Source organism: Mastacembelus armatus, chromosome 17 (assembly GCF_900324485.2).
Source record: "Mastacembelus armatus chromosome 17, fMasArm1.2, whole genome shotgun sequence".
Taxonomy (NCBI): Eukaryota; Metazoa; Chordata; class Actinopteri; order Synbranchiformes; family Mastacembelidae; genus Mastacembelus; species Mastacembelus armatus.
The window spans coordinates 10,414,506-10,431,819 of record NC_046649.1 but is presented as its reverse complement, the minus strand read 5'-3'; the positions used below and the strand labels follow the sequence as shown (position 1 = coordinate 10,431,819).

The 17,314-nt window shown below is 41.6% G+C and overlaps 1 protein-coding gene across 1 annotated transcript; it reads right to left on the bottom strand.

Annotated features, from left to right (window-relative positions):
- Positions 1-1,151: 1,151 nt before the first annotated feature.
- Positions 1,152-7,478, bottom strand: angptl4 (angiopoietin-like 4). The gene is made up of 7 exons (XM_026313266.2): positions 6,780-7,478; positions 5,951-6,061; positions 5,737-5,827; positions 3,311-3,424; positions 3,023-3,118; positions 2,498-2,782; positions 1,152-2,393 (listed from the first exon to the last, which is right to left on the bottom strand). The coding sequence occupies exons 1-7, from the start codon at positions 7,305-7,307 to the stop codon at positions 2,209-2,211; spliced, it is 1,410 nt and encodes a 469-aa protein (XP_026169051.1). The 5' UTR covers positions 7,308-7,478; the 3' UTR covers positions 1,152-2,208.
- Between the last annotated feature and the right edge of the window lie 9,836 nt (positions 7,479-17,314).

Here is a 17,314-nt window from a genome sequence, read left to right as displayed (position 1 = left end):
ACAAAAGGTGAGTGATAAGACAACACCACTGTTTAGATAAAAAAAAAAAAACGACCTTGTTTTAATTCCCTACCAAATCAACAAGCCCGCGGCTGTAGTACTTAATATGAGGACTGGGATGCATCTTTAGTTTTCTGGAGTCTCTTGGTTGCCTGGCAACAGCTAAAAACAGCTGCAGAGATACTGGTAGTCTTTTTTTTTTTTTTTACATTTTGATCATATAAAAGGTAAAATAGCTTAACATTAACCAACTGAAGTAGTTTATTTCCAACTTCTTTGCTTTATTTCCACCTGCTGTGTTTGTGACAGCCAGGCATTGACTTTCACTGGCTATAGTGACAGTGAAGCGTTCAGTTGAGAGCACACTTGATCAGATCAGCACTTACAGAGGCTGATCTTGAAGCAGCTGTCAGTGCTCAGGGGATCACTACGGAAACTGAAAGTGGTGCAGCAAAAAATTAAAGCTGACACCCAGAAGCTTCTGCATGTTTCTTCCAGGTATTAAGCACCTAGACTAAGCACCTAAAGCCTTTAAGATAAAAGAGGTCTGGCACGTGTGGTCCAATAAAACAGTTTAATTCTACTGTATGTGTTTGGCCTGCAGTTAGGTTCTATAGAAAATCTCTGGATGGGTTTGATTGATTGGTAAAATTGATGTGTGCAGCTGAATTCAAAGGATTATTTTACAAGTCTGTAAAATTCAGTTCTTTGTCAATTCGTTTTGTGGTCAATTTGAAGTTGAAGGAATAAATGATAATCAGTGAGAGAATATTATACTTTGACATGGAAATAGATGAACTATGTATATGGTAAAATGTCTCAAATTATAGCTTAAACTGCATCCACTAGTAAGAGAAGACTAGTCAGCAACTGTAACATTTTGCCTTTTCAGGCTACTGAGCTGGCATTTTCTATGGAAATGTGTAATAATAAAGCTCCACTTGTATTGATTCTAATTGTAATTACAGTATATGTGATTATAACACTATATTGTATGTTTTTTTTTCTCCTTTTAGCTCTGCTATCAGTTTACTGCACAGGTTATAATGTTAGAGTATAAACAAGTTGTATATGTAGGAAACTAAATTCTTGTAATACATGGACAAAAGACAATATTAGTTTAAATCAGTTTTATTGGCTCATCATGGCCAAAATCATTATTTTCTCTTATAAAAAACAATTTTATATTTGGTAAATACACAAAACACAGTATAAATTACAAACAGGCAACACTATTGATTCTTTAGATAATTTAAATAAAAAGGAAACATCTACTACAATAAACTTTCAAGTCACAACACAGATAACATCCCAACATATAAAGTAACAGGTATGCTTACATAAAGGCAAACACATTTCTTCATACAACTATGTACAAAACCATATCTCTCTCTTAAAAGTCAACATGACTTAACATCATCTAAATCTTCACAGACAGATTAAGAGCAGTGAAGAATGTGCTTACTTTAATTAAAAACTGTAGGCAGACTATACTGTATTTTGTACAAAAGGCTGGAATGGTTTTCAATGCCCCATTACAGTAATAATTTACAGTGATGTGTAACTTTACATAATGCTTTTAAACACTAATTTCATCATATTCCTGTGGAAAATTACTGTTTGTTGCCATTTGGTGCAGACCATTGGGTTAAAAGGGTTTGCTTCATCGGCCTTAATTTCACACCTTTGCATCCTCAAAAATAAAGCGGTTATTGAGCTGACCGTGCTGTTTACTCTCTTTGAAACCACATTTAAACTCAACAGCAGCTCACAAGCACTGCTGACACCACTTGTCTGTTGAGGCGTCTCAACTTGTTGGAAATGCCTCATGGCTTCCAGCCCAGGACAGGCCGGGACTAGCTCTCTGACGCTCTTCTGACTAGAGGCTTCTGTTTCGTGCCAACAGATACAACATATAAAAAAAAAACTCCACTGCACATTGTATTTTTGTCTCTCTTCCCATTTGCGGCTCGAGCCGCGGGGAAGGAATCTGTTTGTCTCTCGGAGAACAGTGGAAACATGTAACTCATTTAACATGAGCTCCTTTTGCTTCTGTTTTGAGGACCATGGCTCTGGTCTGAAGTCTTCCACACCGGGAGACTATCAAGGAAATGGAAACCTCTACCTCATCAACAAAGCACCAAGAAAAGAAAGATAAATAGTCCAAAATCTTTGTCTTGACCTTTTCTTTCTGTTTCTCTCTATTCTTTATGACTTGTTTTCAATCACCGCAGGGGCAATCATCATCATGCTAGACTTCAGAGGGTAGTAGCGGCCCCTCCAAGTCTTCCAGAAGATGCCTTGCTTCCTCTGGTGCCGCTGCATAGGGGGAGGGCTCTGGAAGTATCTACCATTTAGGTTAGAGCGCCCGCAGTTACTGAACCACCAACCGCCTATGAAGACAAACCACATCATCAGATTAGACTCTGCATTTGAGCACAAGATAAAAACTATAAAATGAACAAAGAGGGTCATTTATCATCATGATTGTTCTCACCAGACAGGTGTTTGGCGCAGTTGGTGTCGTTTTTCTGGTCATTGTCTTGGTCGCGGGTGGAGAAAGGCAGGCTGGATGTGGCGTCTGTCCCCAGGGAACTCTCCAAGGTGCTGAATGTGCCAGTCTCCTTTATCTGAAGTGAGTACTTGGTTTCTTCTCCACCCAGTTGGAATGGGAGTCGGACAGATGCTAACTCATCTCTCCAGTCGAAGAGCTTAATGTTGAGGATGTAGCCACCGTCTTTTGCAATGGAGTGGATTTTTTCAAGTCCCAACCAGAACTCTCCTACAGACAAACAAAGAGACAATAGAACAATTTACATCTGACAATTTGCTGTTTGCCCTTCATCCATTTCACACTTATCAGTGATACGATGTTTTTGGAGGCAGTCTCCTGCACCCTAATGTTGTCGTTCTAAACACAGTAATGTAGTGACCTAATCCGACCATGGCCAGGCCAGCTACCACTAGTCCAGTCCAGTGCTGGAGGTAGTGAGAATGGGATCAAAGTCAAAAGAGTATTTACCACTGAGGTTGCCAAAGCCTTTCTCATAGGCTTGCCATAGCTGGTCAAAGTCCACTGAGCCGTCTTGTCGCCTTTGGATCACTGTCCATCCACCATCTGGACAGAAAGGCAGAGGAAGGTTGATGAGGACATGTTTCAGCTTCCAGTGCCATCTGGAGACTTTAAACCAATCCACTCTTTGAAATGAGTGACTTATTGTGAGTTATTGTCCAAATGGTTGACAACTCTGTGTCAGTCTTCCCTGAATCAAACACAAAGGGTAAAATAAAGATGGTTATCTCTACTTACCAGCTGCCATCTCACAAAAGACTTGAAAGGGCTCTGTGTTGAATGGCTGGATGGTGTAGACCCCACTGGAAGTCTCTCCTCTCAGGAACAGCTCATGACAGTCAGATGCCATCTCTATAATAAAAATAAAAAACACAACAATGTTAAGACTAAGTGCTCCATACGTTATCAGCGCACGGCACCTCAATCTAAAGAGTGTGATCACCTCCCCCTGCTCTGCTCGCTGTGCTGTTTATTTATTTCACATTTAAAAGATGCAGTTTCTCCAGCTCAGTTCCCCTGATCTTTACAGAGTCATTGTGACAGACAGCTAAAAAAAAAAAAAAACCTGTTTGTAAAACTCAGGCTGAATGTTTGTTGGGTTGTTACCTGATAGATGGAACACGTATTTTCAGGACTCAAGGAGGTCATAAAATGATCTTTTTATTCCTGTAGGGGTTTCCTTTTATAAACAATTCTAGATACTACGTTAACTTGTGTGTTATGCTAAAGAAGCTGTTATCTGAGCTTGTGCTAACCTCTTGTCATAAGTAGGTCATTCACTTCTAAGCAACAGGTTTCTACAGACTAGTGTTTGCAAATAAGGCTGTGATTCTGACTGAGTTTATCAGTAGCCTGGTGATAAGTGTGTAGAGCCTTTGACCTAGCCTTAACAACAGAGAGCACCAGTGAGAACTTTTCTCTTGATTATAAATATGACCTTTCTCCAGTTTCCCAGGCAGACTTCCCTCGTTATGGCTGCTTGGCCTTCCTGTCTCTTGAGATACACACTGCTACCCTTTACATTCCTCAATCCACTTTCTCCCCCTCCTCTCTGGTTCGTCACCTCTCCCTCACGTGCACTGCAGCTGAGAGCAGGAGACTGTGGACCCATTTGGAGACTAATAGCACTAATCCTTTTTGTCATTTATGGCATCATCACATGATGCTTTTTAATAAACTTCCATGTCAAGAATTAAAATACAATAACATTCAATGAGTTGCTTTGATTTGATTGGTTGTGTGCTGGTTATTGTTTCAATCTAAACACACCAGCTGACTGCAGAATCACAAACCCTCATTATGTTCTCAATAACCTTTACCTCAGGGTCAGGGGTTCTCCTGACCTTTGGCACACTTCTTATTCATTTCAATGGGAGAGGAGATGGAGGTTGGGGGTTTGTGTGAAGGAGTGGGGTTGGAGAGGAGAGGATGACTGAAGAGGAGGAGGAGGGATGTCTGACTATATGACAGATGTAGGGGAAAGGTTGCTCACTCTGGAGGGATGTGCAAATGTTTGTTTTACACATAAAGGTGGGATGTCTTAAAATGAGGGAGGAGGAGAGTGTCTTCAAAACAGTGGAGGATATCTGTACAAAGTTCCCAGATAAATTTAGACGGCATTTTCCCATTTCCCGCTCCTTGTTTTTCCTCTTTTTTTTTTTCTTGGCTCAGACACAAGGACAGTAATCTGAGGAACATTGCATGCTAGACTTGTACAAAACTTCCCCTTGCCTCTTCCAGGTCCCCTCCCCTCCCCCCCCCCCCCCCCCCCCCACACTACACAAAAATGAGCTGTGTGAGTAATCCCACTGAGCTGTGTGACCCTGACTTAACGCTCTCAGAGACCAGCGAACTTTCCTCCAGTTGAAACCTTGCCAGAGAAACTTGTTTCTTTTTTCCTCATTCCTGAAATCCCGCTGATGTCAGAACGCTGAGGTGTTATTGTAAATTGTACTGGCTGACTGAACTCAACTGCTGCCTCAGTCACCTTTAGCCTAGTTCCCGTCTGTGGCCCTCAGAAACAAAGCTGCAAGTTCAGATTTACTCCAGTTTATACTGATTTTATCAGTCATTGATAATCATATTTAAGTCTGCAGGGAAATAAAGCTGAAATCTCTATTCTGCCACAGACAGTGTGTATCCTCTTCAGGCTGGTGCAGTCTGGATGAAAGCAGCTGATCTGACTCATCATGATCCAGTCACAGTTCAGATGGGAGCAGCTTCCGCTTGGCGTGGCTGCACACCTGCAGCTACAGTTACTGTAAGGCTCAATGTGAGCAGCCTCTGTCTATGTCCATCCCAACAGACATTTCCTCAATCGATATAAGACTATAAAGAATAAATACCTATATTCATTTTGTTGTCCTAATTACACTTTTAAAAACTTATACTTGGGTTTAGTGGTTTAATTGCGTGTTGAATAATGTGGTTACAAGCTAAAAGGCACAGGCTCTGCAGCAAAACACCAGATGATATGTGGCGCCACGCTGAGCAGAGAAACGTGGCCCAAATTGATTAGGTTCCTTGATTTTAATTGCCACTGATTTAAGCTTCTTTGTGTCCTTGCTCAACAGATGGCCTGCCACATTTGGCGTCAGGCTTGGTCTTGTCGACTTAAGGCAGTGTCAGGAGGGGGATTTTGGACGCTTTTTGGCTTTACTTACCGCTTGGCGAGTCGCGCTGCTCCGTGACGCCACTTTGGGTGGAGACGTCAGTGCTGCTGCTCCGCGTGGGGGGTCTCTGTCTCTGCTGGAGCTGAAAAAAGTTAAGAATCCCTGATGAGATTTCAGAAGAGACGACACTTTTTTTTTTTTTTAAATCACTGATTTGAAATGCAAAGATTATTGTTTGTAAGATTTAAGCGTAATGCGTCCTCACCTGACTTTGCAAGGTCCTGATGCGCACATTTTGCTTGTCAAGCTTCTCCTGCTGGAGACTGATCCTCTCCATCAGTTCATCAATGCGTCTGTTTTGAGCCTCCAGCATCATCTGCCAAAAAATAACGCAACAGTACCGCAATGTTAGCGCTTTGTCAACTTTGACACCGTACCTGTGCGTAAACCTGTGCGTAAGGAATCTCCAGAAGTCAGACAACAAACTGGACACCTGAGGGGTTTTTATTGTATAACCATCAGACACATTTCCACCCTTCGCTGACAAGCGTCTGTCTTTTCCCACCGGCTGTGGTGTGGTTATGTAACTTCTTCACAGCTCGGAGTTCATTCCACTATAAAGCCTTTGTCCGGCCCACTTTGTAAACGCGGCGCAGCAAAGGAAGCTCAACACTCATAAACCCCTTCAACTCTGTGTCATCTGGCCGAGCCTGGTCTGCAGGTTATGAAATGTGACAGCTGTGGAAGATCATTCAAACATTCTTGCAGCTAATGTGTGCCGACCCCTTTGTCTGGCAGTCTTCAGTGTTTCCCTGCACGTACTCCACGTTCTTCCTCCTGCAGGATGGTTAACCAACCCACTACCCCCATCCTCAGACGCACTGCTCGACATTTGCATGTGGACTTAGCGTTACTGGAAGAGTCCCTTTAACCGCCTGCTGCAGTGCCACAGTAGTATTTGTATACATGTTGGTGTTTATGGCAATATTTTGAAGGACCAGTGACCAGTGTTACTTTATCTTAACATGCTGCTGCTTTTCTAAACAGACGGACATCTCCAAAAGTCAGACAACAGAAACTTGTCGTGTTCTCACCTGGATGTTGCGAGTATCACTGCTGTTCCTGGCACCAGCAGTCGAGTCGGGCAACCCTCCGTCTCCCTGCAGCATGCGGTCCACCTTCTCCTCCAGCCGGCTCATCCTCTCACTCATCGTCCTCCTCTCATGCTGCATCTCCTCCGCCTTCTCCCTGAGCTCGGCTGTCACATTCAGCAGCTGCCCCTCTCTGTCCTCCAGTCCCTGCGCCCGACGCTTCAGGGTCTCCCCTTCCACTTGCAGCCTCTGGCTTTCCTTCCCCATCTCGGTCAAAGTGCGATTGAAGACCTTCAACTTGGCGGAAATGTCCCTCATCTGGACTTTGGTTTTCTCCACATGCTCCTTCAGCCCCTGGCCCAGCTGCAGCAGGCCATGAGCAATGACATTCACGTCATCCCACGCCGCATACTGTACCCGCTTCTCTTTGGCAGCGCCGCCGGAGGACGGGCCCCCTTTCCTCTCGAAGGGAAAACCTGTGGCCATGAGCACCACCAGGCAGAGGGTCAGAGTTGCCAGTGTTGTCTTCATTTCTCCCGTTGTCCAAAAAAAAACCCAGGTGAAAGCGTGTGCTTTTCTGTTGCAGAGGTGTGCAGTGTCCTTATCTTCTTAAATAGATTTTGAGGTCTCAGCTGAACAGCCACAGCACCACTTTTATATAGTTTCAGCTCTCAACGCGAAGCTGCCAGCGACCTGCCATTGGCCAGAACCGGAGAAGGAGGGGTGCAGTCACTCTCAGGTTACCCTCCCTCCTCCACCTCCATGTCAGAGGCGGAGGAGGGACATGATGTAGGAGAAAGACTGGCTTTCATGTCTGCACTGTGGGAGACAGGGATTATCTACTGCAGGAAGCTAAACGGCATTCAAACCGATAGATTCATTTCATTGTGATATATTAATTAGTGTAAAGTGTCATAATAGTGATCTTATAATGATGCAAGATTAAAGTTTAGGAACTTCAGAGTGTGTCCTGTGTTTGGACAGGTCATCTAGTAACAGATGAACCAGCTCATCTTTTATACACCAGGAAACAGTAGTTACTGTAAACAGGCCTAATTGTGTGTGTGTGTGTGTTTCAAATTAAACACACTCAGCTTAATTATGATAGTGACAAATGTTTTTATGGGCTCTGAGCAGATCACCCACATCGATGCAGGTGAAAAATGAGGCCCGGACTGTGTGAAAAGAGTATTTGAGGCTCTTCTTAGGTCACACAGCTCCCATTTCCCCCTGACCTCCTATTATTGATCCAAATCGATTAACTCTTCTCACTGGCATTTAGTCTATAGATTGTCCTATTACTGTGTTTTCCCTCACAAACGTATCTGGATACTCTGACCTGCTGCAATTAATGTAATGACTAGTAAGATAAAGAAAAATGTGTAACAAGAAGATCATTTATTTAATCTCTAACTTCTCATGACATTAATTGGTCCGGGCCAATTAAGACTTGTGTCATTGTATTGAGTAGACGGGTCATAACATCAACATATGGCACAGAGAAGCAGTTTTTGGGGGAATAATTATATGTGTAGGCTGTCAGGGCTTCCTAACCATCTCTCCTTGGAGAACGTGAGGAATGAAGTCACACGTCCAGCACGCCAGGAGAGCAACACGGTACGTGAGAATTAGGGGAAAGGTCACAGCGCTGAGAAATGCCCATATTACGGGTTGGAGGCTGTGTTTTTTTTAACAACCTTCCGCCAGGGGGGAAATCGCAGACCATACGTGACCACAAAGAAGGAGCTGCTTTAACCCTGTCCTGTCCGCAGCGCAGCCTAACTAGGTGAAAGGTGACAGGCAGGCTGCTGACTCCGCGTCTGGTATGTAACAAACATGCATTATTTTTGTCAAAGCCTCGCCAGAGAGGGATTTCCACCAGGCACTCATAATATATATATATTTTAAATTCAGTTTTGAGTCATTTCTTTTTTCTTTTTTTTTAAATAGGAGCCCCGAGGTCAGTGCAGATAGATTTGGCTTCGTTTGTTCACACCGACACATTTGTGTGTCACCCAGTGTTTTCAGTCACAAGCAGGACTGTCATTGAAGAAAAACACCTTTTTAAAAAAATTTGACTCAGTACCCTGAAGGTATCTGCCTGGAACAGGTACAAACCAGGAGCAGGGCACATCAAGCAGACACCTGGTTCACTCGCTGCATGGAGCAGCAATAGGTGAAATTAATGGCAGCCTATGTGATATAAGGTGCCATCATGACTGTACAGGTAAAAAGCACACTTGTCTTATCACATAACCCGACAGGCATGTAAGGAAAAGTGTGAAAGATATTTTCCTGGCCTTCATTTTTTTGGACTTTGTGCCCTGATGTCTGCATCATATTAGGCACACAGGGAATTAATATTTTATTTAAAGGAAGATTAAAGCTCTTCTGTTGTGCAGAGTTTGTGAATATGGATGAATATTGTGGTTGTGATCAATCCCAGATGTTTAAGGGATGTTTGAGGAAGTGCACCATACTTGATTCAGGGATGTGAAAGTTAAAGTTGATGTTGCAGTTGGTTTTATTCAAACTGCTAAAGCACAAATCAGGTTTTGCTTGATTTGTAATTGCACTGTGACTCATGCTTGTTTCCATCATGGCCCAGACTGAATTGCACAATAATTTATCAAGATATTCAGGAAGATGTTATTGTCAGTGTTTGTGATTTCATCAGCAGTGGTAGAAGTATGCAAACCTTTTATTGAAGTTAGGTTGTAATCACCATAATTAACATTGGGCATTATTATAAAAAATACTTACATTGTCAAATTTAGGCTACTCATTATACAGTTTTTATGATATATTGGTGAATAATGTTTGTCCAGTTGTAGCTAACAACTTTACAATATTATCTAACATATTATATATTTTGTAACGTAATATGTAAAATTTAAATCTGTGAAGTGACTAGCAATTGGTGTCAGAAACGTTAGTTTATTAGGGAAAAACTAGTGTATAAAGTGGCATCAAATAAATAAGTACAAGTACCCCCAGAATAGTACTTAAGTAGAGTATTAGAGTAAATATATTTAGTTACTTTACACCACTGGATTACATCTAGAGAGGGATAAGACCTCTCAATAAAAGAAACTGCTTGTCACCTACATCCATAGACAATGTATTTACTTACTGGACACGTGGATTAAATAAACATATTTTTCATTAGTTTAATGTCTGTAAGAATATAAAGGCTGGTGAGGATCTGTCTCCTCTGCGTCCTCTCTCTCATATTCACAGGCCACACAGTCGTATGTTACTGATCATCACTGAACCCCCGCCTCACCACAGCTGGTTATTCAATTTCCCAAAATGGGCGCTCCCATGTATAACCGGCATGGTGACCTTTTACCCAGATTCCAATCACAGAACATCTGTAACTCCCAGTTTAGCCCCCAGATTTAGTGATCCATGAGCAGATGGAAAAATGAAGAATATATATATATATATATATATATATATATATACACAAATAAATAAAACAAGTGCTGGAGCAGTTCCCATGAATCGACTCTCTCTGGAATATTTCAGCAGGGAATTTTTTAATGTATTTACTGATTTGCCAGAAATGCATATATTTATATATTTTACAAGACAAGATTGTTTCAGGTAAAGATTTACACTAATTTTGCATATGAAAACAGAAGGACATAAATGTTCATCTTGCATGGGCCTGTTCATTGAGATTCTTTGTGTGAATATCCAAGCAAGACTAAATATTAGAACGTGTTCATGATGAGAAGACAGTGAAGTTAACACACATACTGTAAACTATGTCTTGTCTAAGTGTGCCTCATATATAGCTTCTCTCAGACACATTTAGAGTAACCATAAATCACCTAGTCTATATGTGCCTCATTTCTGCTTCAGGGCTAGTGACTGGAGCTCATGACTGTCTTGTGATTGAGTGGAAAAGTCGGTCGGGATGGACTGAGAGAGGCAGAAGACAGCAGGGAGAGATGTGTCCTATTAAACACAGCGATGGATGCTGCTTTCTTGGTGTGTCTACTCTTAATCATGAAGAAACATAGCCGTACAAGATTTATGTGTCTGACAGGTGTGGTCAGGGATGTGTTGTATGTCAAAGCCTGATTTATAGGCTTTCACCTACATAACATGGAAAGCACAGGTTTACCTAATAATATGAATGATGGGTACACCTACATGGGAGACAGCTTAAATGTATTAGAGAGAGGAAAACATCTGCTTGAACCAATTTTTTCAATGTGGAACACAGAGGTAAAACCCACTACTGCCCCCAAGTGGAGCAAAGCGAGAGCATTATGTTTCTATTTAGTCAGGCCTGACCAGTGGGGCCAGTGGGGCTCCTTTAGCGAGTGGTTTACTATTGTTGCCCCAAGTAGTGTATACTGAATGTGACATGGCACTGAAGGACATGAAAACCTACCTTTTTTTCCAAGCCTCCAGTGGTCCTGAGAGATGAGGTGTGACTGACTCACAGCAAACAGGCTCAGGCAGGAGAAGCAGCGCTGCACTTTGGTTAGCTTGTACAGTATCCTGTGATATTTGCACAGTTTGACTTGTTGAGATTTGAAATGTAGCAGTTTGTTAGAGGAACAACAACAACAACTTCAAAAAAAACCCTCTAACATAAGATAAGTTATGTAAGACAAAACAATACAACATTCATGTCCAGGTGCTCCTGTGCCCTGCAGCTCACAGTCTTTAATCAACACATCCAAATGACTCATTCATACATTATCTTTCTTGCTTAGAAAGATAATCTATGTTTAGATGCATTTGCGTACACTCAAGTCATCGTCTTTTGCATTCCTTCCATCTCATGCTCAGGTGCACATGCACAGACATGTGCTACATGATAGAAATGAACGTGCTTTTTTTCTTCTTCTGCTTGACTGGGTTGGTATTTTTTATCTGACAGGAGATACTGTTACTTCTAGATTGGTAGTAATGAGCACGCTTGCCGATGGAAGACGTGCACATCTTCTCCTCCACTGATGCTTCATGCATTTCCCTCGGTTCTTTCGCTGTTCATTTTCTAAATTAGTGCCCCAGGTGGCAGAAAGCAGAATGGTACACAATGTACACAAATCCCAATTTTGGAAAACTACTTAATTACATGTACACTGCAGTTCATCTCAGCAGCTGTGTGCACTGTGAACTCTTTATAGTGGTGAAAATCCACACTGATCTGCAGTATTTTAGGGTCAGGCTCTGCCTCAGGCCACTGAACAAACAAGTGCTGTCCTTGAAGGTTGCAAACACTTCGACTTGACACTCAGGCTAAATGTAGCAACTATAATTAGGAAAGACAGTGTGTATTAATATCAGGGCCAGCTAAATTACAGATTGCACAGAGAACTTCACTTCTGCTTTATCGACACATCCAGACACAAAATCCAGAGTTACACACCTGGTGCAAAACAAAGCACTTGACTTGGTGACTTACTGTTTCTCATACAAGGGTGTTCAGGATGTTGTGAAGGGGATGGTCAGTGTATTCTGCATCTCTCCACCATAGAGTCCAGTAAATCCAACCTGAATTTACTGAACCAGCTTTTGTCCAGCCGCCTTGTGCTTTATGCAGCCCCCCCAGCAGACTGCAGCATTAAGCAACACACCTGTTACCATAGTTTGATAAAACGTATGCAGCATCTTCCTGCAGACCTAAGCCGCCTCAGGAGGAAATGACATCTCTGCCCTTTTATAGAGTGGCTGTGTTCAGTGACCAATCCATCTAATTGTCCAGGTGTGCACACTAGACATTTATTGGCTGGCATAACTTCAATGTCCTCACCACAGACGTTGACAGGATAAGGACAGGCCTTAGACCTTTGAAGATCCACTACCATTTTCATTGTCTCAGATGTGTCCATTAGGATCAGACAGGTTTGATTAAAAAAAAAAAAGCTACAACATGTTACTCATTGAACTTTGTGAGTGTTGATGCACATATGTTTTCTTACATTTGGAAAGAGCAAGGCTAGCTGTTCCCCCTTTAACCAGTCGTTATGCTATGAAAACAGGCTGTTCGATCCAGCTTTATATTTACCTTGACAGATATGAGAGGGGCGTTACTCTTTTTATGTGACTCTCAACAATAAGTGTATTTAGCCACATGTTAAAATATTCCTTCTTGCTATGAATGTAATGAAAAAAAATAAATTAATCAGTAACACACTGTTCATTAACAGGAACCTCGAAAGATTTAGTTTTCTTAAGATAGGCTCCTTCAAAAAGTTTAAAAATTCATCTCATCTTTGGAAAGTGCATAAGCTTATTTCTCAAAATGTGAAAAAATATTTTTTCTGTGTAAATGCTGAATTTTTTTGGTCTTAATATCTCAAGCATGTGTTTGATGAGAAACCATGTTGTAATATAGTTTTTACTGCATAACAAAAATCCCATTGGAGAACAAAACAGGTTACCAAGGTCAAGGATGTATTCCATGTATGCAGCAGCTGTAAATATCTCAAACACATGTTTACATTGTCTGGGGATTCTGCTCAAATCAGGCAGAAGTGGGTATTAAATTAGCTCCCCAGATCCCCATCTTTTACATTTGATGCACCCAAAGCCTCATTCGTGATAAGCAGCGATGTTCAGTCTTCCCAGAGTTTCAGGGGACACACTTTTGTCCCCAGAAATATGTCCCTTGGTGGTGTGTACCCCCGTTATCCAGGCTGCTTCCCATGAACTAACTGACCTCCTGTGAAAGAGTCAAACACACATATCCTACTATGTTAACCACAGAATAAGGAGCACTTGAGGCCACTGGGTGTAGGTTACTGATCACAATGATTGTAATTCAGGAGTGGAGATGTAAGCAGATCAGATGGAGGAGGCACTTGAACTGAAGTGAGATCTAACTGAATGAGGCCCGTTCTGGGAAAGATGTGGGTATTGCCAGACAGCCTCTTACTGTTAAGTGCTAAGCAGCTGGTGCTTTGGAGAAGGAAAAAAGGCTTGAAAGAAGTGTTCTTCTAGAAGTGCAGGGGTTTGACCTGTAACTATTGTGCACCATCATTAGCACTTACATTTCTGTAACAATTTTACACTTATGTTTCTGATTGATTTACTATAGGTTAGTTTGGAAACCATCCACCTTCTGGGAGTCCTGTCGGTTTAAATACAGTGTGAGTTAAGCTAACTGGCTACTATCAGTAACTTCATTATATTATTATTTCATTTTCTGCAAAAAACTGTATTTCTGGAAAGTCAAAATGTACATTTAAAATGACTTTCAGTATTGTAGTTTATTATCAAGAGACAGGGGTTATGTTTTTTCTACACTGTTCAGATATTACATGGACTGTATGACCACTGATAATCTGATCTCTGAATCCTACCTGAAATTGATTAGCTCCAGAAAATAGTTTCAACTATCAGTATTTTAGTGTATTTTTACAAGTAAGGCTGTTTTTTGATTTTAAAGCAAGCCAGGAATCCTTATTTTGTAAGACTTCTCAGCAGTCTTGTGGTCAGAGCAATTTTTAGTCCAGCTAAAATTACATGTTGTGGTGTTTTGAACCTTAATTTATTGTGATACATTCTTTGTGCCCATGTTGCTAATACAGAGGTGATCAGTGTGGGGCCAGAGATGGGTTGTTGGCATTTGTGACAAGTTGTGTCTCTGATTCATCCCCCAGAGCCACTGAGTAAAAACACTGTCAGAAATGACAGGCCAAAGCAAACCTGAAATGCCTGAACAGAGTAACCTGGCCCTATAAGATTTGGAAAATATTTTTGCCCCAAAATGTTTGTTCTTGCTAAATATTGACCCAGCTGTGCTTCCTGAGTCTATCCTGATCTCTCATCAGGTGTGCCAGAAGCTCATGGATTTATTTCTGAGCACCAGTGAATGTGTATAATATGTGCCAGTCCTCCAAGGACTGTAGTGTATAAGCACCATTCATTTATCAGAAGATAACAGCTCAGATACACAAGGTAAATGGATAGTTCAGCATTTTGGGAATGCTTATTCGCTCTCTTGCTGAGCTGCATTAATTTTGATGCCACAACCAGCTGATGCTTAACTTGGCTCAGCCAATAGACTAGAAACAGGGGTAATTACTTAGCCTGACTGCCTGATGGTACAGGAAATGTATCAGCTCACCAATTAACACCTTTATTATGTTTGTTTAAAATATTTTTAAAAATCTAACTGTAAAATGACAGGTATATGGGTGCTTATGTACTGGACGTGCTCTTATTTTCTAAAGTTACTGTGCTCACACAAGAAATATAACAGCCGAGCCATAACATGTTTATTAGTACATGTTATTGGGGTTAGTAGATAGATTTTGTTCAGGTTTAGACAGTCATGCTAGTTATTTGCTCTTGTGTCCAGTAATTTATGCAAAGCTAACCGCTAACTGGGATGTGACTTCTATACGTCTAATTTTCCATATCACTCTGCTCATGAGGAGTGAACTGATCAGGTTTTCTTAGTAGTAGTAGTGACAGGTAAACTGCAAGCTGATAAGTAAGTGCTGTTTCGTCCAGATGAAGCAGAAACTGGCCTTGTGTGTTAGAATAAATAATAAAACAAGCCTGATCACATCAGCTTTGCCCTCAGTGCCACGCAGACACTTTAGCTCTGGAGTAATACCTGGCTGAGTAACCAGCGCACTGTGCCAGGATTGCTGTACCCAGAAAGCTTTGTTTGCTTTTGTTTTTTTTTTTTTTTTACAGTGTTTACCAAAAGACAGAGCTTCAAAACAGTCGTCTCCTAACCGCGCCCCTACACCACCATGCCTTCACAACATGCTTCATTATCAACAGCTGATAACATCTGACCCTGTGTATCGCTCACTTTGTCTGTCTGTGCACCTGCTGTTTGTGCTGAGACACTGGCAGGGAAATGTGGGAAAAGATATTTTATAAGTCATATGCATCGCAGGGGATGGAGCCTTCGAATAATAAATGGATGGCTTGTTTTTCTGACCTTCACACAATGAAGTCTTCCCCTTTTGAGCTTTTGTTTACATAAATACTAAATGAATGTCCAAGCTGGTTTTTTGTTGTCGTCCTTCATCTTGTCTTCTTTTTACACTTTGTGGGTCTTGTGTTTTTTTTCTGTAGTACATTGCAGTTGCTTGCACAAATAATGATTTCTGTTCATGCCCACTTTCAAATATATGTTTCAAAATGTTCCTCTTGTTCTATTTGAGCATACTTTATATAATGTAAAGCCCTGTGCTTTGCAAAACTGTAAATATAATTAGGATGTTTTAAATGCCAGACGTGCTGTGCATGCCAAGTTTTGTTTAAATCTTTAATCTTAAATTACAGCATTTTGTCCTTTCTTTAGCTTCTCTCACTGCTGGCAGCTGTGAAAACTTGGCTTGTGTTCCCAATTAGAGCAGCTTCACCTTCTGCAGTTAATGGCTGGAATGATGCTCTGTAGAGAGGCAGGGTTTACTAAAGTTCAGTGATCAGATGGTCTGGTGGGAGACGGAGCGGGTAACAAAGTATCAAAGACTGTGAGAAAGAGAAGGACAGAAACCAGCAGAGGGAGAGGAGGAGAAGAGGGGCCGGGAATGTCTTTAGTTGTCTCCTGGTGATTGCATCCCCTTCCCCTTTGCGTCCTATGGGCCCCATTACCAAATCTGAGGGCAGTGACCCAGGTTATAGCTGGGTTCAGAGAGTGTTAATCAGAGACCTCACTCCCCCTGGAGGCCCCATGACCTCCATGGTGCACATCCTGTTAGTCAGCATGAGAGAAACAAGGCCCAAAGCCTCCTGCCTAATTCCTGCAACTCCAGTGAGCCCCCTTACACAAAACTCGTGTCATTGTACAGTACAGTACAGTAGGTAAAAAACACATTCAAAATATGATCACTTCAGAAAATAGTGTCTACTGTTAGAGATTATACTACGAAACAATGTAGTTATAGCTTTCAAACACTGAGAGATGTATGCAAATGTTAGAGCAGCCCTGGGCAAATTACATTTGTTGATTTTGATGAAAAAAAGAGTCAAATAAATAAATGCAGTGAAATACCATGTAGCAAGCAGACATCAAAATGAGCATTTCATTCGGTGGATGGTAGATAATAAATCCTCTAAGTCTTCAAACCTTACGGTATCACTCAACAACCATGGGCTCTCCAAGGCAACTGAGTGAAGATCTGAAATTAAACTAATTGATGCTTACAAAGTAGAGAAGGCCACCCTGAAATTTACCCGGCCGGAAAAGTCAGTAAGAAATTGCAGTTTAAGGGAAGTCTTAAAGTTAAGACAAGACTGTTTGCACCGTAAAACCCCCATATGACTGCAAAGAAACTGCAGGAAAGTTTAGCTCCGCTGCTGGGCAGTCTTGTCACAAAAGCCAAAATCTGAAGTCTGCAAAGCAACATCAAAGCTTTGTGGACAGATAGCATCAGGCCACAGTCACCTAATGTGTTTGGAGATTAAAAAGGAAAAGTATTTGATTAAAAAAAACAGAAATCCCTCGCTAACTTCCAACTATGGGAGGTCGAAATATTCTTTGGGGTTGTGTGACAGCCACTGGCACCATAAACACTGTACAAATAGAGGAAGGAATGGATTCC